The sequence below is a fragment of the Bombus pyrosoma genome, linkage group LG3 (genome assembly GCF_014825855.1).
Source record: "Bombus pyrosoma isolate SC7728 linkage group LG3, ASM1482585v1, whole genome shotgun sequence".
In the NCBI taxonomy this organism is placed as follows: Eukaryota; Metazoa; Arthropoda; class Insecta; order Hymenoptera; family Apidae; genus Bombus; species Bombus pyrosoma.
This window is the reverse complement of record NC_057772.1, coordinates 6,649,630-6,673,825: the sequence shown is the minus strand read 5'-3', so window position 1 is coordinate 6,673,825 and position 24,196 is coordinate 6,649,630. Positions and strand designations below refer to the sequence as shown.

General features: G+C 48.1%; 1 protein-coding gene across 1 annotated transcript; it reads right to left on the bottom strand.

Annotated features, from left to right (window-relative positions):
- Nucleotides 1-2,342: 2,342 nt before the first annotated feature.
- On the bottom strand, nt 2,343-23,261 carry LOC122566059 (protein split ends; the record flags this gene model as incomplete). The annotated part of the gene is made up of 11 exons (XM_043722777.1): nt 2,343-3,652; nt 3,780-3,938; nt 4,092-4,859; nt 5,014-5,130; nt 6,632-6,751; nt 6,846-16,956; nt 17,079-17,807; nt 18,923-19,214; nt 19,751-19,931; nt 20,937-21,583; nt 22,526-23,261. Coding segments are annotated over 11 exons (13,989 nt in total), but the record flags the coding sequence as incomplete, so codon positions are not given.
- Between the last annotated feature and the right edge of the window lie 935 nt (nt 23,262-24,196).

The window sequence follows — 24,196 nt, the reverse complement described above, 5'->3', positions numbered from 1 at the left end:
AAAGTCAAGCATTTCGTTGATGTAAAATTTATATTTTATTTACGAAAAATGTAAGAAACTTTCATAACCAATTACAAAGCATCGGTATAAGACAAAAATGCATCGTAATACTGCGAACGTTGCAAAGAGGGCGTGAAGTACTCTGAAATATCTTATTTTTATGTATGATACACGATACATATTTATAATAGGAAAAATTTCTCTATCCTCTTTCACATACTAAGAAACAAATATTTTTACGTTTTCATTGGCCCTCATAGATATGCATTAATATGATCATATATGTTTATTAAAAAGAAAGATCATACTTGAGTCTTGTAACAAATACAAAAGTGTTGTTAGACAGAGTGAAAACTTATGTAGAGAAAGCAATACAGAAAAGATAGTAATAACATACGATACAAGATGCAAATAAATTATAGATTGTATTATTTTCACGTGTTATATTATTCTTTACCTCTCGAACGATGACGAAGTCCAGCTTCTAAACTTCTAAATGACAGATTTATAATGGTAAACGCTGTAACGTTCTCCGTTTTATTATTTTCATCGTAATCGACGAACACTAGTCGTAAGCAATAAAAATCTCGCGTATAAATTAAACGTCGCGCACTTCTTTTTAACGGGTTTCAAAAATGACGCGTCGAGCCGTGCTCAAGTTTTTTAATCATAGTTATTATTATCGTTAATATCCATATAATTATCAATAACTACAGTAAAACACAAAACAAAAAATGGTGGATATCTGTACATTTCTTTCTCTTAAGTAAATAGTAACATAAACTTTTTTGTATACCAGTAGCCTATAATAGGAAGAAACTAAATCATAATATTCACAGATATTTTACAAGATAGATAAGACACGACGTAGACACACGCGTCGCGGGAACTTGAATTTCCTATACATATAAAACGATTTCGACGAAGAGTGGAAAAGTATCGAAAAGAGGAAAACCGAGGAATGAACGGAAAAAGAAAGAGAGAGGAAGAAGGACGGAGAAACAGAGAAAACAGAAGGCGCGATTTTTATCATAAAAACGAATGAAATATAATACCGCGACGTGAGCGTCTTGTTCGCGTCCTATTATGTATACTTAACCGTAGCTGTAATATATGCTTTCTTTAAACTCGGCGTCTCGCACGCTCACTTACACCTCTACACTGTACATATGCACAACGCATCTTTTACACTGTACATGCACACGCTCCACGAGTATCCGCGTTGCCTTAAATTAATCGCGTTTCCTTTAGGGATCGTCAACACACCATCGTTTATAGTTTGTATAATGCGTATACAGTTTCGTTTCGTTCGTATTAATAGCGTTAAAATCAATCGTATAATTACCGAAGTTATAATATATAATATAATATACATAGTATCGATGTATTCGATATCCGATAGATCGGAAAAAGAAGAGTAAAAGAACAAAACATACTGAGTCGTCAGATCAGTGATTACGCGATCATTCGAAATAGTAAAGAAAATAGAGGTTACAAGATAAAACGAGAAATCGATTTGTAGAACGATCGATATTTCGAGTCAATTGAACACGGGTGACAGGAATATAACGTATGTTTTGACCATCCCTAATACTTTTCCATAAGGTTATTTTCTAGAGGCATGCGCCCTACGCGCAGCAGCAATAATATCGTAAATAGGTAAGTTTCTTTATATTATTTAATAATGTTTTTTTTTTCATCCACGGCTTCGTGTGATATAATATAACTTCTGGTCTATACACGTAAGCGCATTATTATCCTCGATACGATTACTAAAGAGTCTATGACACATCGCGCAAAAGGCGACAAAGTATAAGAGAAATGGGGATGGAAGTGTACACAGAATGGGGCGACGTCAATGGTCAATGAGATCGGTCATACTGTATCCTGTTCATCCAATATGACATACTTTTAAGCCCCTTATCTTTTTTTCTTTTTACGTGCAGGTTGGTATGTTCTAACTAGCCTGATGTAATAACGTTAATAATAATCGATAGCAGCGATAATAGTAATAGTAGAGTAGTGGTAATAATAATAGTAGTAATAGTGGTGATAATAGTATAGTAGTAATAGTAGTAGCAGTAGTAGTGGTAGTAGTAGTAATTAATAATAAGTAATAATAACATAATAATGAGAATAATAATAATGATAATATAATAATAATGATAGCCATACTAATGATGATGATGACAGCAATAATGATAAAGATGATAATAATAATAAAATTAATAATATTATATATATATATTAATATTATTAATATTATTTTATATGATAGTTATAATAATTATTATAATAATAATAATAATAATAATAATAATAATAATAATAAAGAATCGAAATAAGAATATTAAAAATTGTTTATAATATACATAGTGCTAAGATGATAATAATGATAATAATATGATACATCCTGCTATTGGAAATTATATTACACTAGGAATAAACACTATTTTAGGTAGTTTTTCTCCCACGTTTCTTCACTAGAGGTCTAAATCGTAACTTTACTTTCTAGTTCGACACGAGCGGCAGCAGCAACAGCGGCAGCAGCAACTATTGTTACAATTAATATAATACATAGGTATTTATATAGAGCAGTATTATACAAAAAACACATCACATACCGCGTGGACCAGAATCGGTCACCATTTTATAATGTTTTTACTTTTTTGTTTTCTTCGTCTTTACGCAGATATATATCGTTAAATAATTAAAATCACAGTAGTTATGCCCTCGCTGGCTCGCTTATAATTTATACAGTATCATTAATATCTAAGCCTTACTTAAAATAGCTCGTGTATTATAGTGGTATGGGGTACGTTAGTTTTTTTTTATCTTCTTCCTCTATTCTCTTACTTACGAAATCGACTGTCCATCTAGAGCAACGGTAGATATATTATTTTACTGTTTTCCTAGAGGAGGGACGCGTGTGAGTTTTTGTTCCTTCGTTTTCTCTCTATCTTTCGCTCTTTTAAATTTTTTCTTTCTTCTTTCCTTCCCTTTCTTTTTTTTTCACAGTGAGGACATCGCGTGGTTTTTATCAATCGAAGGTCTTCACTAAGGGCTGGGGTTGTGCCTGACCCGCTTGTCAGAAAGACCAAGAGTGACGTCGGTCGATCTCACAAACGTCGTCAGTTATAGACGAGTGGTACCGCGAGCCACTTCATCGAGGAGGAATGAAACTCGCCATTGCGAAATAAACCGGGGAAGAAAGGCACGCTCGGTGATGTTCGCACATTGACCGTGCTAGCCTCTCTACGCTACACAACCCCGTACCTACGTTTTAGGCCTACGATCTAGAAAATCGGTACGATTCGCCGAAGAATCCGTTTGATTGTCACTGATATAACTCCGCAGGAGAAACCTTCCTCGCTCCCTCGGAAATACTCTTCATCGTTCGTCGTACGATACTGCACCTCGTTAGGAGGACACTCCAGGCTTCATGCCACGTTCGAAGCGTCCTACAAGTGCGTGAAGGCGAGAAGTATAGGTATATTGTAATCCAATAGACCACTGGTTGGCCTCAAACCGTGGCGATCACGATGAGCAAATGGGCGATCTTTGCGACACGATGCAATAAATCCGGTGCGATTCGCGCTAGGCTCTCGTTTGCGAAATCACACGACGGGAAAATGTGAACTACGTATGCAGGCTGCAAAGAAAATGAAATCCATGTTTATTTCCATTAGTTTACATCTTTCGATTGTATCGTGATTGTCGCTGCTAGTGATAGCGTTATATATGGTTATGTATATATCATAAATATTTGCGATACGTACTTGTTGCGATCCCGGTGCAGCGATATTGACAATTCCAGCGGCCTGTTTTTGTTGTAAATACATTATAAATCCGGTTTGAAGATTCTTACTTTGTTGCAATACGTCTACTTCGTCTCGGCCACAAGGAAGCGCAAGGAGCATGCAGTGTTCGTTATCCATCTGGAAGAAATCGCGAATAAAATAGCTGGCTGTAGTACATAGAGGAAGGATTTATCGATGATCCATATTTAAATGATTCTATGACGAAACACACAAAATATGCGACTTAAATCAACATTTATATATATATATATATTTCTGAAGCACACATACCTGCATCTTCCTTGCTACTCCTTCGACCTGAGTTTGTTCCAGTCTCATTCTTTGAGCGATTCTCAGTGGTGGAGTAGATCCATCGCTGTTACATGGTAAACTGTCTCTGGCCACATTTGGATTACCGAAAACAAAATGCATCTGCACCGCTGCTTGGTCGTTTTTAAGAGCCAATAGTCCCTGCCACATAACCGGGTAACGTTGCAACAACATCTGGAATGAATCTGCTTGCGGTGGCACTTGAGAAGCATGAGGTGGAGTAACCACTTGGTGTTTTCTAGGCCTATCGGGGGTGATGGCTCTGTCGCTTGGCGCCTCGCTGGCAGCAATAGGATACTGAGATCGTAAATGCGCCGGTGGAGGTTCGTAAAAACCACCTCTGGCAGCTGCTGCTGGCGCCCCAGTCAACGATGGATTACTACCCGTATTATATTGCGGTGGCGGTGGTGGAGGTAATCTCACTGTTCCGTGCATCATGTACACTTGAGCTACTTGAGGACTATCGGTGGTACGATCGTGCGGCGTTCGTGTACTACGTCTCAATTCCAACGGTGGACTGTGGCTGTCTTCTATGCCTGTTTCGAGTTTCGGATCTAACGGTAGATGAGGAGATCGAGTCTCTTGAATGTGGTAAGCTATGCGTGGCGCTGTTAAAGCAGCCTCCTGTTGTGCACGCAAATACTGGTACTGCAGCATTTGTGGGTGCATGTAGTGAGGTGGGAGTTCTCCGCCTCTGGTCAGTCCGCCATAGTGATTGACAACGTCACCCTAGATGTAAGCATATTATAAGTAAAATTATTTCATGGACAAGATACCGTATGATTTCGAAGTTTCATTAGAATTAGTAGAAACATTTTTGCCGTGTGCGTAACATCGATGCATTTTAGTAAAACTGAAACAGAGTAGTTAGCATAGTAAGTACCTGAGAAGCATTAGCATGATGATGGGCAGGTGGGGGCAATGGAGGACTCTGGGATCGATGTGGGGGGACAAGTCCATATTGACCCCCTGGTGATGGAGTAGCACCCACACTCCCATGCTAGCCAAAACCAAGCCAAGTTAATTCGTATATCGACATATTCTTAGAAAACGTACATACAGTAGCGAACAAAAGATTAAGACGAAATGGGGAAAAAATAAATAATTAATTTACGTTCCATAAAAAAAAAAATATAAATACAGTGTTCTACTTTTGGTATTAACTAATTAGATATTTGTTTATACACTTACAAAAAAATTTCATGTTGATATTTTGTTCAGTAGGCTAGGTTATAAAAAAGGAACGGAATCTGTATAATATTTCGTCGGTCAAAGGTTCGACTACACAAAAGATTATTAATTTTTAGTAAGAAAATATATACAATTTTTTTTTAAATTCGATATTTTGTCCAATATCCGTTATTTCTTATCATTTCGGTATATCTTCTTGGCATAGAACCTATTAATTTTTTACATTGATCTATCGTAATATTACTCCAAGCTGTTTCAATCGTAAAGTTCATTTAAATTTTTCGGTTTATAACCTTGTACTCTCTTTTTTATGACGCGACACAAATTCTCGATTGGATTAATGTCTGGTGACCACGGCAACCCGATAATATTTTCTTCTTCAAAAAACTGTTTCACAACCCGAGCCGTGTGCTTCGGATCATTATCATTTTGAAAAATAAAATCATCACTCATATTGTCGCGTGCAAAAGGCAACATTGTGTTCTTGAGTATTGTCCACGTATCGAAAACGGTCCATAATTCCATTGATAAGACATATCGGACCAGGGCCGCCTCGAGAAAAACACGCCCACACCATAACGTTTTCACCATCATGTTTAAGAGTTTTTAAAACGCACTGTGTTTTCAAACTTTTGCCAATTCGACGTCCAACGTATCGTATCCCGTCGGAAGAGACGCGATTGAATTTCGATTCGTCTGAGAACTATACTACTACTACTACTTTTGCCAATTTTCACTTGTCCAATGCTCACGAGCTTTAGCAAATACTAGTCGTCTTTTTCGATTTCTAGAACTCAGCAGTGGTTTCTTTTGCGGTTTTCGTCCTCTTAAGTTAAGGTCTTCTAATCCTCCCCTAACAGTTCTAGCACTAATTTGTGTATCGTTTTTATAATTTATCTTCGCAGCAATATTATTTGCAGTACAGAAACGATCCTTTTTGCTCAATCGACGAATCTACATTGCTTGTATTTAACAATTGACAGTCTGACGTTACGAAGGTCAAACGTACAACTATGTTGTTCCAAAAAGACAAACCGAATAGAAGAACAATATGCGTATAATTTGGAATGCGGTTTACAAATCATCGTCTTAAACATTTGTCCGCTACTGTATATTATAACGTACATTTGTAATGGTTACACACAATTTGTATTAATTTCGCTACTCAATCGGTCAAACGAGGTCAGATTAATTCAATTTAAATATAAAGCAAGGATGTATCACGAACGAACATTACGTGACCATTATGATCTTGCTATACGGTTTAAAACGACAAACATAAATATATATGTTACGAGCATCATGCTTACCAGTGGTCCTCCTTCGTACGTTGATATCGATACGCCCCGTGCCTGAGGACTCGGTGTTGGGACCATAATGCACCCGGACATCGACACTTCTACTTTCGGTGGCTCCATCGTTCCCGATACCTACGATCATAGTCAAAATACAAATTAAAATTTTTCCCTTTTACATAGGAGCACTTTGTCTCTATCTTTATCTTTGATAGGAAATAACCATTACCGGTGGTGGTTTTGGTGCTGGAGGTCTGGAGCAGCTGACGCTAGCGGGCTGCGGGTTTATCAGGTGCGATTGATTGGGTGAGCTAGCCACCACACCTGCGACCATAGGTGGTACCACAGCCTGCAGCAAATGAGCCTTCGGATTCAAAGGATGCGGCTGCCCGTTGATGCCTTTCAATGCCGTTGATTGAGAGATAGGTTGATGAATTCTCGGTGTCGGTGTCGTAGTTACGCTAGCTGGTTGCACGTTCATAGCTAATTTCTGAGGAAGATTCACTATCGTGGGTGTCTGCTGTTTCGCCGCCTGTAGGAGATGCTGCTTAGGATTCGGTGGAGCACCAGTATTGTTCAGTACCGGAGACATGGGTTGTCCTTGGCCTTTTCCATTCGCAGCACCGATCTGCGCTACCGGCTGTTTAGCACGTGGACTTAAGCTCGGTGACGATACTCTGTTGCTGGAAACTTGGAGATGCAAAGCTTGCACGGCCTGCGTTGATTTCACGAGATTTGGTGGCTGCTGCACCACCGATGGCGGTTGACTAGCCACGCTGGAGGCCGTCGGTTTGGTAATGACCACTTGCTGCTGCGGTTGCGCCGGTGTAACCAGCTTGCTGGCGTTCAAGACGTGAGCCTTGAGGCTCGTGGGTTTCGACGGGGTGGAACAAGTGGATGTCGTCTGTGGAATAGTTACCACCGTCGTAGCTATAGAGGTAACTGTGGTGGAAATCGTTGCTGCTGGCTGAACCATGCTGACTGCGGAGGTGACTTGATGAACAACCGGAGACTGTGGTTTCGTGATAACGCTGGTCTGTGGTTGGATCTGTTGATTTTGTTGAAGCGGTTCCGGGGCTGGTTCCTTCTTAAGTTCTTCGGAGACGGTTAGATTCTCCGGCTGCGGCTGTTTCGATCGCAACGTCTCGGTTGTGTTGGGCGCAACGACCGAAGCGTTCACCAAACCAGCCGGAGTGTTCCTCGAATCGCACGTGGCCCTGCTCACCGCTTGCGTCTGTCCAGAAGTGGTGGAAACAGGAATGTATTGACCTTCCTCAGACTCTCTCATCGGTATCAACATTCCAGTGACTGGATCTATCAGCGTCATCGGTTCATGAGATACCGGTTTGTGCGTGGGTGACGGCGCAGCTGCAGGCTGCTGCTGACTCGTTTCTTCGGGCTTCGGCGTGGTCTCGTCCCGAAGCGAAACGACGTTCTCTTCTTTGTTCTGGAGTTCCTGCTGCGGCGCCGGAGGTGTCTCCTTTATCTTTACCAGTTCTCGATATTCCTCGTCGTCGTCGTTCTCGGAAGTTCTTCGTACCGATTTGCCGCGAACACCTCGCGGTGACTTTCTAGGTTCGGTCAGTTGTTGCACCGTGCTTTGAACGTTACGAGAAGAATTGTTGTGTCTAGTGCTTCGTCTGGTGGCGTGAACGTTCCCTCCAATGGATCCTCCTAACACCCCCTTGTTCATCGCGGAGCCACGCACGACGTCTTCGATCACGTCGTCGATCGTGTTTCTACTTCCATCCCTCTCGGCCAGTCTTCTGGACTTTCTGGTGTTCGCTGCTGGAGGAACGAATTCCTCCGGCGGTACTTCTTTCACAGCGGCTATAGGCGTCGCCGGCTGCGCGTTCGGACCGGTCAGACTCGGCACTGGTGACTTGATGGTGAGAATCAATCGCGGCCGTCCAGCATTATCTTCCTCGCTATCGTCGTGGAACTCGTAAACGTCCGCCGGCAGCTTGTTCTTCTCTACATGATGTTTGCTTCCCCTGGAAGTCCTCGCTCCTCGTTTATGGACAACGGTGGTGGTCGTGTTCCTGCTGCTTCGTCTGGTGCTCACACCGCCGCGGCTACCGAATCCTCGTCTGCTCTTGGTTCGACCACGTCGACTCTTCGTCGACTCGCTTTCGCACGTCTCCACTCCCTCGTCCTGTTCCTCGCTGGCCGCGACGAAGTTCTTCTTGGTCTCAGGCTCGGTTGCCTCGGCGCGGTTAAACCATTCGGACTCGTTGCTCTTTGGCTGCTGTTCCTGTGCCTCATTGGTAACGCTTTGACCGTGCTGTGCCGTTTCCTTGTCACCATCGTCGTTGCCCTCGCCGTCGCACAACGCGTCTACCTTCTTTATCACGCTCTCGATGTTCACCTCCTTCGCAGACCAATAGTCGCTATCTTCTTTACTGTCAGCCGGATCCTCCTTGGACGCATCGATCGCGAGCGGGTCCGTGCACGGCTCTTTCAGTGGATCCTCCGCTGGTTCCTCCTCCATGTCCGCTTCCTCGTTCTCCTTGGGTATCTCGTCTTCCTCCTCCTCCTCCTCTTCCTCCTCTTCCTCTTCCTCTTTGACCTCGGGGTTCGCGAGTTCCGTCTTGATTTCGACTTCCAACATTTTAGGAACGAGACGATCGCCGTCGTTGGATTCGGACTTCGACACACACAATAGCTTCTCCGATTTGATCTGGTCCAGTTGTTGCTCGACCTTTGGAGATTTTGCGTCCATCGCGTTGGCGCATGGTGCATTCAATGGCTCATTCAATGGTTGCTCGGACTCGGTGTTCGAGAATTCCTCCTTGATCGCGGTGGTATCCTCGTGCTTCAAAATATCGGATGGTTCCTCTTTTATAACGTCAATCGGTTGAGTGGATTGTATGGGCGGAGTAAGTTGCATGGGCTGAGCCGTTTGTGCCATCTGTGCATCGGGATCGACCTGGAGCTCCTGTTCGGGTGGTGGCCGTGACTCTAGCACGCACTCGGTAGTATTCTGTTCAGTGGGAACGGAAGACGGAACCGTGGAAGGTACCGTCGTCGTCGTCCTAGAGACGATGGCTTGCGAGACTGTAGATACCAATGGGAGGTGAGGCTTGGAGAGATGACTGGATTGCAGAACCGGAGAATGCCTTTGGCTACTGTTTAGAGACGAAAGCGACGTTTGTGTGACGACGCATTTGTCCTCAGGCATGGAAACTGTTACACTGGATGGGATCTGTTGCTGCTGCTGCTGCTGCTGTTGCTGCTGCTGCTGCTGCTGCTGTTGTTGTTGTTGTTGTTGTTGTTGTTGTTGTTGCTGTTGTTGTTGCTGCTGTTGTTGCTGTTGCTGTTGTTGCTGCTGCTGCTGTTGTTGTTGTTGCTGCTGTTGTTGTTGCTGTTGTTGTTGCTGCTGTTGTTGTTGCTGCTGTTGTTGATGCTGCGTCTGCTGCTGACAAACTGGCATGGGTACCACCGTCTTGATCAGAGGTTGATTCGCTGACGAAACAGTCGATGCTCCGATGGTGTGCACCACGGACTTGTGAACTAGGTGAGGCTGCCCGTGAGTCACTATCACGGGACTGGGTGTCGAGGAACGTGGCACGTGGGTGGTCAAAAGCTGAAGACTCGATATCTCTTGCTTCTGCCTAGGTGACAATAAATTGTTGTCCGTGGTAATGGAGCCTGGAATTTGTTTTTGACCTCTGGACGACAAGGAGCAGGTTTCCGGGATGCTGGTCGGTTTGCCGAATACCAGGCTGGACGTGCTAGCGTTGATTTCGATCTTGGCCGTTTCAGGGATATACGTGGGCGGCTGGTTCGGCGACGGAACCTTCGGAGAAGTGGAAGCCTTGTTCGTTGGTTCTGGGATAACGGCTGGTGACAATTTCGGTTCCTCCAGACGTTGCGGGGGCTCGTTGGGATTTACCGGAAGCAATGTTTCGATCACAGATTTGCCGCCGAGAGCCGAATCCCTAGAGCTCTTGACTTGCACACCACCCGGAGCCAAAGGTGGTACGGGCATGTAAGGACGGTGTGGAATATTCAGCGTCAACGGCGGTAATCCACCTCTAGGATGACTGGGTGCTAGAGCTCTCATGCCTGGAGCGTGTTGAATAACCGGCTGCTGAGTGGCCGCCGTGGAATATATCTGTTGCGTCGGTGTGTCCGGCCTGTGAGCGGAGACGGGTACGCTGCTCACCGCGATCCTGGCTGGTGGTGGTGACGGTTTACCGACACTCGGTACGTGAGGACTGAGGGCGGAGTTTCGAGACCATTGACCGTTAGGTGAAAGTGGCTGCAAAATTCTCGGGGACAGTTGCGAGGGAACCAACGGTGGCATTCTGGATGGAACCAACGGTGGTGGCAACGGTGGAGCTTGGTTCGAGGAGGCCGAGGTTGAAACCGCGGGGATGTTTTGCGTTCTGGGAGAAGTTTGTCGCATGGGTGGGACCATCTGTGACTGTGGTGACACGGGGAGCTTTTGGTAAAGGGACTGCACGCCGATGGATGGCGGAGTTGACGGTGGCTGTGGCGCCGACGGTCTAGGACTGGTCGCGGCTATTCTAGGCGTTTCGCTGGTGATCGGCACGCTACAAGGACCTAACACGGGTTGCTTGTACTGCGGAGGTGGCGAGATCGAAGCGCGACGCGTCTGAGAGTTGTTCATCCTCTCCGGACTGGCTGCTGTAACGTTGGTTTCGTCGACGTTCTCGGCCGCTTGCACAGTCTTAACCACCTCTCGTGGCTTCTCGTTCAAATTCCAGGAGTGAGCGATCACGGAGGTCGGTGGACTCGGTGGTTTCGTTGGTACGGACGATCTGCGCGCCTCGATGGTCTTTTCCGTCGGAGGTACGGAAGGCGCGACGACGGTAGTGACGGCGGCGGAGGTCTTGGTAGGTGATTTGTAGTACGATGGAATGTCTGGCGTTTTCGGTGGTTGGCTCAAATCGAACGTCTCGTAGTTCGGATCTTCCTCCGTATCCGTATCAATTTGCAAGTCGTGCTCGCTCTGAGGAGTGTCTGGCTTCATATCCGTCTCTCCCTCCACCGTAGAGGCGTTCAGACTTTCGACGGCCTGCTGCATCTCCTCGACGTCCTCTTGAGGCGCCTCGGCCGGGGCTCCGACCGCGTCTTCCGTTTCCGCGTCTTCCTCTTCGCCTTCGTACGAAAAGTCTTCCGTCGACACTCCGAAGGTTTCCTCCAGCAGAGCAGCTACCGCGTCTTCGGTTTCCTCCTGAGAGATCGCGACTCGTGGCTTGTCCTCGGTTTGAGTGGGCGGCGTGGTCGGCGCATTCACTTCCGACTCCTCCCTGTTTTCGCGTTCTTCCGGTTCCGAAATACTCTTCACCGCGTTTTCGTGAATAGTCTCGTCGATCTCGATACCGAAGCCTGGGATGAACTTGTCCTTCTTCTTTTCTGGCTTCCCGGCTGATTGAATGCCGCCGCTCGATGGAGGAGTCATCGACGATGGTACTGTCGTCGATGACACGCAGGTGTTGGACGAAACCTTGGGAATGGGACTCAACAAAGCATCTCTAGGTGTAGGCAGAGTAGGTGACATCGTCTTGGGTATCAACGGGCTACTTGCTCTCGGGGGACTAGGGTCCGCCCCCAGGTAGGGTAACTCGCCGCTCTTCTCGTGATGGTGATGATGGTGGTGGTGATGATGATGATAATCCTTCCGACTCCGCTCTTCCTTTGACTTTTTCCTCTTTTTCTTCTTCTCCTTGATCTTTTCCGGAATGGTCGACGGTGTGGATGGTTCGATGCTGTCGTTGTCGTCGGTAAATCGGAACACGTCATGGTCGTTACTCTCCGTGCACGCAACGGCCGATTTCGGCGAGTTCGGTAGCCCCAAGAGCTTCGCTTCGATTTCTCGTCCCGCCTCGGCCAAGTCCACGCTGTTCTCGTCCTCTGTTTGATGACGACGCTTCTTCTCCGCCTTTCGCCTGACTCGTTCCACGTCCAACACCGGACTGTGGCCACCGTCGCTGTCCGAAGCGTAGGTGCTGTTGGCCAACCGGTCGAAGAGCGCATTGTTCGACGGTGCGTCGTCGACGTCGTCGGACAACGGGCCAAATATGTCTTCCATACGTTGCGAATCTCTAGCTTCCTGTCTGTTGAGCCTCTTTCTTCGTGCCTTCGCTTTTTCATCCGCGTTCCTGTCTCTCCTCTTATCTTTCTTGTTCCGTTGCTTCTTGTCCGATCGTATCCTCTCCTCCGTCGTTTCCAAAACCGTCGTGGTACCAGTCGTGACGACGGTCGTTGATGTGTTGACAAACTCTGTCGCATGATTGGCTCGACAATCCGTCGTCGCCGCCACGTTACTCGTCACGGTGTTCGACTTGGTCTTGTGCTCGACAGTGTCCGAGGACTCGGTCTTGCTTAGGCTGTCTTCGGTCGACATCGAGTTCTTCTGCCGCTTCTGCTTCTTCTTGTGTGACTTTTTCCGCGACGAATCCCGCTCATGATTGTTAACCACGATCGCAGGTTGGTTGCCACGGCTGAATGATACCGCAATCCGTTCGTCATCGTCCGAGGTGCGCGGTTCTTCTTTCACGTTCGAGTGAACGACACTGTTCACGACTACCACGTTCGTCGTCTCTATGGAGTTGTGCTTCTCCTCGGTGTCAGCGAATCCGAGATCGACGTCGCTTTCCAGGAACCTCTCTGTCTTGACGACCTTGCGAATCTTGTTGTTGAACGACGACGCCTCCTCCTCCTCGCTGGTGTCGGAGTGAATTCGAGATCGAGAACTCTTTCTGGACAAAGACTTGGCTCTGGCCGAGTCAGATTCCGAGGTGGCCTCGTCTTCCGTCAAAGCTTTGCTGGACACCGAGTCTCCGTCCCACGAGGTACTCTGCTTTTTCTCCTCCCGCCTCGCTCGACTTTGCTTCAGTTGTGAAAATTTGTCCTTAAGTCGTACTTGCCGTTTCTCCTCCTCGAGTTTCTGCATGTTCTTGGTCGAGCGTGCCTTCACTTTGTCATACATACTGATGTATGCGGGCTCGTCGTCAACGATATCGAAGATGGAGTGCTTCTTAGGTTCGTCGCTGTCCGTGTCCGTGGCGGATGGATGCCTGGCTACCTGAATATCGGGCGTCGATAGAGGGCCGTCGTCCACGTCACTGTGTAGATTCAAGGAAGACTGTTGGTGATGATGGTGCTGGTGCTGGTGCTGGTGATGCTGCTGTTGCATCTCTCGCGGATGATTCGAACCTATCGCGGCCTGTTCGCTCGGTGAATTTGAATCGTTGCGCTTTGAGAGATCCAGTCTCGATAGGAACTCTTTGTCCGACTCGTGGGACACTCTTGGACTCCGCTCCCTGGACTCCTTCTCGGATCGATTCCTCTTGCTTCGCTGCTTCTCTTTTGCACCAGCTTCGCGGTTGTTCTCTCGGTTCTCCCTGGTCGACTCTCTGCTCATCTCGGTCGAGTGAGATTGCTCTCTGGTATCTTGAGCCTGTGCGAATACATTACCGCTGCCACCTTCCTTTCCATCACGGCTCTCCCTGCTTTCGCGACTGGATCTGTGAGAATCGTTCCTATGTTTTCGATCCTCGGACCTTCTATTCTGTCTAGGCCGGTCTTTGCTGTCCCTCCTGTGCTCGGATATTTTCATGCGTTTGGCGTCATCCTCGGTCGGGCAATCCTGCGACGAGCATCGTCGCTTGATAGACACCGGCCCGGGGGAAATTTGATTTTGAGACTGGGAAATGGACTGATGAAGATGATTCTCGGTAGGTTGTCGCCTGCTTTCCTCGCGATCCCTCTTTTCCTTGTCTTTCTCCTCCCTGTCCCTTCTCTTCTCGCGCTCGGACTTCTCCTTTTCCCGCCTTTCCTGATCCTCGCGTTCTCTCCTCTTTTCTCGATCGTGCTTATCCCGTTCGAGCCTTTCTCTCTCTTCCTTCTCGCGTTTCTCCTTCTCCGCCCGTTCTCGTTCCTCTTTCTCTTTCCGTCGTTCCCTCTCCAGCCGCTCTTTCTCCTCTCTCTCGCGCTTCCTCTCCCTCTCGAGACGTTCCTTCTCTTCTCGCCTCCTTTCCCGTTCCAATCTGTCTCGCTCTTCCTTCTCCCGCCTCTCTTGATCTTCCCTTTCCTTCCTTAACCGTTCTTTCTCCTGCTTTTCTCTCTCCAAGCGAAGTTCCCGCTCTTTCCTCTCACGATCTTCTCGCTCCCTCCTTTCTCTTTCTTCCCTCTCGCGGCGTTCCTGGCGCTCCCTTTCCTCCCGCTCTCTCTTTTCACGTTCTAATCTTTCCTTCTCCCTCCTCTCTTTCTCCTTTACCTCGTTCTCCTCCCTTTCCTTTCTTTCCCGTTCTCTCTCCTCTCTCTCCCGCCTATCCTTCTCCTGTCGTTCTTTGTCCAATCTCTCCCTTTCTCGTCTCTCCTCGTCCTTCTCTCGCCTCTCTTCCCGTTCCTTCCGCTCCTGCCTATCGCGATCATCCTTCTCTCTTCTCTCCTGTCTCTCACGATCCTCTTTCTCCCTTCGTTCCTTCTCTTCTCTTTCCTTCCTCTCGTATCGCATCTCTTTGTTCTCCTTCAGCTCTCTCTCCCTCGCATGACCGTCGTTATCGGCAACGTCGTTCGTCATAGACGAGCTGCCACTCCCATCCTTCTCCTCCCGATCCTTGCGATTTCTCTCAACGTCCGCATCCTCTTTCCGCGATTTTCTCTGACAATCCTTGCTCTTGCCGCTGTACTTGGAGTCCCTGCCGTCTTTGCTGTCCCGGAACTCTCGACTCTCTCGATTACAACCGCCAACTTCCTTCCTCAAACGAGACCGGGAAGCGTCGGTGGTCGACGACAGTGACGACGACGATGACAACGACAATGATAACGACGACGACGACGATAACGATGAAGATGAAGAAGAAACGGTGATGACAGGGAAGGAAGAGGACGAAGTATTCGACAAGGATGTCGTGGAAGACGGTATTATCGAGGTGACGGTGGACATGGAAGTTTGATACTGACTACTCGACAGGGAGCACGTTGACGACAACGAGGAGGCCGCCGGCGTGGCGTTCAACGTGGTCGCGATCGTGGCTTGCGTGATCGGCGTTGTCGTCAAGACAGACGTGGTGGCTGCCGTCGTGGGAACCGCCATCGTCGGCATCGTCGTCGAGAAAGCGAGCGATGACGCGACGGTGACCGACGCGGATGCCGACGCGGATGCCGACGCGGAAGAGCCACTGGTACCGATCGATCCTCGGGCGGTAGAGGCTCCGAGAGCGTGAATACTACTAACGCTACCGTTGCTGCTAAGAATACTACTCGCTAACGCTAAACCGCTACTATTGCCGCTGGTGGCTGCCGTTCCGCTACCAAGACCGATCGGTAGAGAAACCGGTGGTAATTCGGGGCTAGCAGTCTTGATCGACGTGCCGGGTGTGATCGGAGTGGTCGGCGTCGGGTGCACACAGTTGTGTTGGACCACCGTCCGTGGATCCGGGGTTTTCAACGTCGACGACATGGTCGTCGTAAACGTTAAACTCGACGATAGAGACGTGGTGCCGATTTGACCGGTCATAGAGGTGCTGCTGGACAGTTGTACCGGTGGATGACTAGGAAATGGGTACTGCAAGCAAACTTTACTGGTGCAACTGCCGCTAGACGCGAGGCCGCCCACGCTACTGCCGATCATCGAACCGATCACACCGGTAAACTCTCTCGGTTCGTACTTCTCGCTGAAGTTCTCCAGCCTCTTCGAGTCCTCGTCGAACACGCTTCTCTTGGCAAGAACCGACTTGACGATATCGCTTGGTTGTACTTCGTGCAGATCCAAATCAAGCAACTTGTGTCGAAACCTGAATCTCTCGGACGCCGTGGCGTCCAGCTTCGCCAATGCGTCGCCACCGGCAGCGCTTAATGCCCTCGATCCTGACCATTTCTCGTACTTCTCGTCGAGAGAACGTATCCTTTCTTCGAGACTAGGTGATTGAGGTGCTGTCTCGCTGTCGGAACTCGTTGGACTTGGACTCAGATGACGAGGCGGTGGTGAAGCCGGTGGCTGCGGTGCCGTTCGAGGACTCGGCGCCGTTGACAGGTTGATACACGGTGGACTGGTCATCTTCGCGAGACTCGAGTTGTTCGATCGACTACTACCGCTACTACTATTATTGCTGCTACCGGTGTTATTACTATTACCGCTGTTGTTGTTATTATTGTTGCTATTGTTGTTGTTGTTGTTGTTGTTATTATTATTGTTGTTATTGTTGTTCAGCATTTGAGCCGCGAACCTCGGCAACGGTAGCGAGAGAGGGCCGTCGTGACTTCTCTCGCGAAACCGCCTTGGCTCGCTAGGCACCAAGTTCTCCGGCCTTTCGTCCACTAGCGGAGTTCCTGGACGCGATCCGTCGTGGTGTTCGTGATGCCTTCGACAGAAATCGGATTGACGCGTTACTACTTAACTGTTCCACACCCATTGCCATACGCTATGCTTCTAATCAAGATGTCTAATTAAAATATCAATAAAACAACGCAGAAACCATGTTACCTGCTGGTAACGTCGCGACGACGCTTGCAAGGTCCTGGACCTCGTCCGTCACAGCTTCCTCTCCTCGTACCATGATGCACAACCACCTTGCTGTCGCTGACTCGTCGGATATCCATACCCTTCCTGCTGGAGTGCGAAGTAACGAGCAACGAGGCGATCTCGGGTTCGTCGTCCTCGCAGAGTATGGCGGTGGACGTCCCATCGATCTTCACTCGTTTCTTTGGCGCGAAGCCGACCTCGTCGCCGCTGCTGTGACATTCCTCCAGTTGTTCCAGCAGATGTACCCGTTCCTTTTGAAGATGCCTAATATCCGGAGGTGGTAGCAGCGGCGGAGGCGGCGCCGGTGGATCCACGCTGGTTACTACGCTCTGAACCGCGTGTCGACGCGAAGGAGGTGGACAGTCGTCGTCGTTCAGCTTCCCATCGCCGAGCACGCTGCTCTGATAGTCGTCGTGGCTGGCCCCGCTTCCCTGGCTGAACTCGTCGTAGCTACGGAATCGACGGGGTGTTGGATCGGTATACTCGCCGTCGTAGTAGGTGTCTTGATAGGAGCGCCTACTGCTGCGGGACATCGCGGTCGGATGAGCCGGGCTGGCACCCGGTGTGCTTCCGCCTCCGGACGTGCGGGAGTAACTGGCCGTCCTCGACCTCGGGGGCGTTTCGTACCGGGTAAAACGGCTACTGGAGTTTGAAACCGTCACCCCGGAGTCAAAACTGCTGCGCTCCCGCCTGCAAGGAATCCTTCAAATAACGGGTGTACTATATTTCATGTTCTTTGCTGTATAACGGCGAGCTCGTCTGCCAAGTATTCTTTGCCTTTTCTGAAATGTTTAGCAGCGACCTTTGCGTTCGATAGATTGTACGCATTCTAGAGTGGAACGAATAATTTTTGTATCGGGCAGGCTGACGCGGAAACGTCGATGTAAAAGTCGAGTCAGCTGGCCTATCCCTCCAGTTATTATTCCGTTGATTACGATAGTAAACGAAATTAAAAATTTTTTATTTGTTTTCGAAATCGAACGCCGAGGATAAATATTTATCAATTTAAAAATGCTTCGACTAAGTTGGTAGTGTCAGGAGAAAAATATGCCGACTGCGAAGGATTAATTGTTGAAATTCAACACGTGTAGTGTAGTACAACTTTGTTTTTACGCGTCAACGATGGCCAAATGAGAAATTTTGAGGTAGGTTAGCTAATAATCTTCTCGAACGCGGAAAACTCGAAAATGGTAAAACAAAGCTGCATTGTCGTTTAACTGCAAATACGTGCAGTATCTTACTTTTCTCTCAACTTGATAACACTTAATCCATAACGCGAGCAGCGTCCTTCGTACGAAAATATCTGCTAAACATTACGGAAAAGTTTGTCGCATACATCGCAAGACGTTCTATGTAGCATTTATAGTAATTCAAAATTCTTCGTCAAAACATGTTTGTTTGTCTACGGAGAGCGTTTCATTTATCTCAGCCATTTTAGTATCCTCCATCTCATTGCCCAAGCACGATCATAATCAACGACTTTTTCATGGTTAACAAAATTTCTTAATTTCAAAGTATCGAATCATCGCGTATCCTCATCCAGAGCTGCAGCTCGTTGCGAGAGTTTTATAAGAATGGTAGCGCTTTTGCGAGATTACCCGATACTGCGATAGAATAAAAACGATCTCTGCCAATTTTAACACAGTTGGTGGAAACATCCAGATGACCAAGAAAAAGAAAACACTCGCCGCAATGGTAAAGAACGATTTAAAGCAACTAGTTTAGAACGTAAGAATACCGACATACATTTCGACGGATTAATCGTCGCGAGAAAATATCTTATTTTTACTGAGAACTATACATACGAGACATCGAAGGTCGCCGCCGGAGATGGCCTCGTGTCCCAAGGTTTCTCCCCAGCGATGCCCTGTCGCTCCAGATGCTCGTAGAACGTTTCCTGGCACTCTCTGGAGGCGAAGTCAACTTGAAGCCGGCGTCCACGAAGAGCGGCTCCTCGCATTTCCTTCACGGCGGCTTGTGCGCAGCTGATCTGCTCGAAGAAGACCAAAGCGTGTCCGCGTTCGCGATCCACGACCACCTGGTTTATCGGACCGAATTGATGGAATTGCATGTTCAAGTATTTTTCTGACATACAATCTGAAACAACGTATAACGTATCGTTAACGCATCATTGGCACATACTTTGAAGAGAACGTTCTCTTTCTACATGTTTGTCAAAAAATCGCTAGCAATTGAAATCGTTACGCGTTTCCAGTCGTATGTTTATTTGTGAACGGTATGAAGATACACTACGGATAGATCGAAAGAGCCCTAAACGTAGTCTATAAGTAACGCCGTAATCGTCGTAATGAGGCGCGATCGAGCGACGCAAGAGCTTGAAACGCGCGTATAATTCAGATATTCGTTGGAAAAGACGCGAGTTTGATGCCGCTGTAGAGCTTTAAGTACGCGTTTGTTTTTAGAATACGGTCATACTCGTCAATTTGGAATCACTTCAGAGACCAGTCTAACCAGTCTAGAGAACATCCTATCATCGCGAGCCTCCAGCGATTTCGATCATTAGCAATTTTGTTCGACGAGAGAAATTATTCGGTGGCTTCTAACCATAAACTATAGAATTTTATGGTTAGGTGGTTCTTAGAGAGATCGATGTAACTCTTTACGATAATTACCTCCGATACCGTCGACCCATACGCAGGACGTAGGCATCGACTTTCCAAATCCGAGTTTTATTCGATTCGCACCCAGGTGTTCGCCATCCATCGATCGCATAGCTTTAACGACGCTACCGATGTCGGAATATTGGCAGAAGGCATAGCTCGACACCGCGCCTTGTTTCTTAATATCTATCTCCTGTAACATTCAAATATGGTATTTAACTCTTTGTTGACGCTATTGCCGGCGTTCTGTTTATATTTTTTTTTTTTCTGCCTATTGGTCGACTCTTCGTTCGAGTTCCTACGGAGCGAAGAATTTTGCGTTTAAACAAAAACGAAGAATCGAACATTATCGAAGAGGCAGCCAAAAATACGATAGTGCAAATTAAAAAGAGATATTCGAACGATGATATACTAAGGAATCGAAATGGAATCGAATCTAAGAAATATCAGAAATTTTATTTCGTACTGCTTAATTTTCTGTTATTCGTTTAAGAGAATCAATTGGGTTCGTGTCGAGCAACGTATTTAAAGCATCGTTTCCTATTAAAATATCGTCTTATTCGCGGAAACATTCACGGAACAATTAAAATTTCAAAATTCTGATTTTTGACTGTTTCATGTCCGGTTCAAATGTTAATATTCTAACAACCAATTCGCGCGTCATAAATTTCGATCGCATCCGATTCTCAAAACTTTCCAATAAGCTTCCACTCGGACCTTGTTACTATCGAATGAAGCGAGTGTCAGAGAAGTTTACATGCACACGTATATATATAGAGAGAAAGAGAGAAAGACCGTGTGTTATTTGCTATTCGTTACGCAATTTTATAACACGTCATTTGACATCACACGCAGCTACTATTACACCTTTAATTACTTTGACGCTTGTTACAAAGCTTAGGAAAAGATTCTGCTTTGCCATTAAACATCTCTATCTAACATCTCGATACCTGGAAGAAACGCTTAATTCATACTTGAATTCGCTCGCGACAATATAAAAGTTAGGATGACGTAAAAGTTGATTATAAAATCGAATGGATTTGGTTGGAGAAAGTAACTTTATATAGAAATTTGATTCGAGTTGCCTGTTCGAGACTGTAACGCATCGGTACTTTCGATCTAAAGAGATTTTTCCATTAAACCTAATTCTCTTTTAGGTTCCAGGTCTAATCGAACTCGTGGTAATGGACCAACTTACTATTATCTCGCCGAAAGGTTCGAAATGCTTCCTAAGCTCGGACGCGGTGACGTCCTTCTCAAGGTTGCCGATGAAGAGCGTCCGCGTCGCCTTCGGATGATACTCGTCGACCTCGGCCTCGTACGGCCTGAACTCGTTGTCCTCGACATCGTAACCCTGGTAAGGTGCGACCTCGATCTTGCATCCGAAAAACAGTTTGTCGTGGGACACCTCGAGCGCCTTTTCCACGTCCTCGGGCTTCTTGAAGCAGACCAGCGCGTATCGCTCGCCGGCTGCCCCCACGACCTTCACCCACGTCACTTTGCCGTGTTTTTTGTACTCGTGGAAGAGACCGTCCTTGAGGGATGTGTCGCTGCTGCGTGCCGGCAAATTACGCACGCGGATAGCAAGCGGCCGGCGGTCCTCGGTGACGGCGGCATTTCCGGTACGATGCGGCGAACTACCGGGCGACGTACTGCCCCCGGAAGTGCTGCCGGCGGAACTACCGCTGCGGCTGCTGCTGCTACTACCGGAGCGGCTACTACCGCTCGGCGAACTGCTTCCGCTTCGCGATTTTCTACGCTGTTTTTTGTGCTGTCGTAGCGCACCGCTGCTACTACTGCCGCCGCCTCCACCGCCGCCTAGTGGAACAACACGACGAATGTAATCTACACACGTATATTTCGTTATCGTTATTATCTGTTTCAGTAACGCTCCTTATCGGATAATTCTTAACGCTAATATTACGCGGTCAATTAGAATAGCCGCGTCTCTGCCAACCGCCATCACCCATACCTCGACGATACCCTTTTTCATCTTTCATATAGAGCGAAGCCGCCCGTAAACCGTTCTTTCTCCGTTTTTCCTCGCCTCTGTAATTAAAACTATCAAAACAATCGTCACGCCTCGAGTCGCATCGTGGTACCATTAACGAGCGCACGCGTACGGTCATCGCGCTCCACTCGCGGCTAAAATAGTCTGAAACGCGAGCGCGTAAGCGTGCCCTCAATTTGGCTGGATCGTCGTGATTCCCGCGCGAAAAACGCTACCAAGCGTGTATTGGGAAACCGGAGGAAGGGGTGATGGTCGCGTCCGGAGGCGGGGGGGGGCGTTGAGATGCGAACCGCGAAACACGGATCGTGCAAATTTCGGATTATTCGCATATGTGGAAGAAACATTTATACGATCTGTAAATTGATACGCGTTTGTCATGAATTTACGGGCAACGATGACTCGAAGAAAGTATTGTAAGGGAGAATTTGGAAATCCCGAGGATCGCGGCAATCACGTGTATTCCACGAGCAGAGGTAACGCAGTTGGAACCGCGTGACCCCCAGCGAACGCGTGGAAACGCGCACGCAAAAGACCTGAGGCGCGCATCAACGAAAGAAATGGAACGAAGAAAAGCAAAGAAGAAGCGCATAGGCGAAGTGAGAGGCGTCCACTTACGGAGGAAAAGATCCACAGAGGCGGACTCCGTGGACGCAGACGCGAACGTAGACGCGGACGCAGACGCAAAGGTGGAAACGAACGTGTTGTACACGCGATGGTAGAAGAGAATGTGGGAGGTGTGGGTGATGTGGTGCATCGGTACGTATAAGGGCAATTACCTTGCTCGTCCTGGTAGGCGTCGTTGTTGGCAGGCGAGGGTGGCGGCGGTGCGTTCCCGTACCTCGAGGTCGTCGACTCGTAGGCCGACCAGGAGGACGGTGGCAGGCCACCACGATGACGATCTAAGTGGGGCGGGGGCGGCGGCCCGGAGGCGTACGGGCCGGTTCTCGAGTAGAGCCGATCCCTCGCCCTGGTCGATGTCACGTGATAAGAGCTGGCAGGAGGTGGACGGCCGCGGGGTATGTAGCCGCCAGGATCACCGGGTGTAGGATCCGCCGGATGGCCGCCGACGACGATGCCACCGCCGCCGCCGCCGCCGACGCTGCCGACACCACCCCCGGAACCGACCCCTCGACTGCTTCGTTCGCTGCTGTAGAAACTGCCGTGGGAGCCACGTGACTCGAACCCCTCGCCGCCTCTCTCTCGCTCTCGGTCCCTCTCACGCTCTCTCTCTCGGTCCCTCTCCCTCTCCCTGTCCCTCTCTCTCTCCCGGTCTCTATCCCGGTCCCTGTCCCGATCTCTGTCTCGTTCTCGGTCCCTCTCCCTCTCCCTTTCCCTCTCCCTCTCCCTCTCCCTCTCTCGGTCCCTTTCTCTGTCGTTAACGCCGCCACTGCCACCGCCACTGCTGCCACCGCCACCGCTGCCGCCGCTGCCGCCGCTGCCGTTGCCGCCGCTGCTGCTGCCGATTCCGCTTCCGACGCCGCCGCCTCCATTAGCGGATCCTCCGCCGCCGCAGCTNATCCTCCGCCGCCGCAGCTGCCGCTACCGCCACCGCCGCCGCCGCCGCTGACTCCGCTGCCGACGCTGCCGCTGACGATGCCGGAACCGGCGACGCCACTGCCGACCACTCCGCTGACTCCTCCGCCGCTACCCCCGCCGGATCCGTGATCCTCCGAACTTCTGCAACACGCGACGATCGCGTTAAATTAAACGATGGAACTATACTAGTCGCAAATACTACACGGATCTGTTTCTACCACACAGAATTCAAGCTTTGTATATAGTAATTTAGAGTCATCGTGCACCGTTTTCAATGAACCACGTTACCAGAAATTTTCGCTAATAATCGGACCCATTTCTCGCATCGTTATTTGCTACTAATCGACGATACAACGAATCGAAAAGTTGTAGGTTGTATACCTTTGTAGGAATCCCTTCGTTAATCGTAGTAGAGCGAACGGTTTATTTTTTGATCGTAGAGTACGCTCGAAATAGACGAGCCGTCAAGTATCGTCAAACGGTTCGATGACTGACGGAACAGTTTTAACCACATGTCCAAAATTGTTTTATCGATACGGCTTGAGAAGCAAATTACGATCCACGATCGGACTATGTTCCCGATGGTGTACGTTAAAATACCGATATCGTCCGCTGATCTTAATCGGCATGAAGGAGCAACCAACAAATACACCTTAAGTCTTCCTTCTATCGTTGTAATGCGCGTATCGAATCTAACTCGCAAGCGTAATTCCTTGCTCGACAAGAGAGATAACAAACTGTTTGAAGATACGTGACAAACTTATCCTAATGCAGTAAAACGAAAACCGTATAGCGAATTTTAAGATGAAATTCCCTCTAGATCCCTTGACGTCGACGACATCGATCATACCGGTGACGTTCCCCGCGTTATATGCATATCGTTCCATCAAGTTCTCGCCAAGCATTGGCTG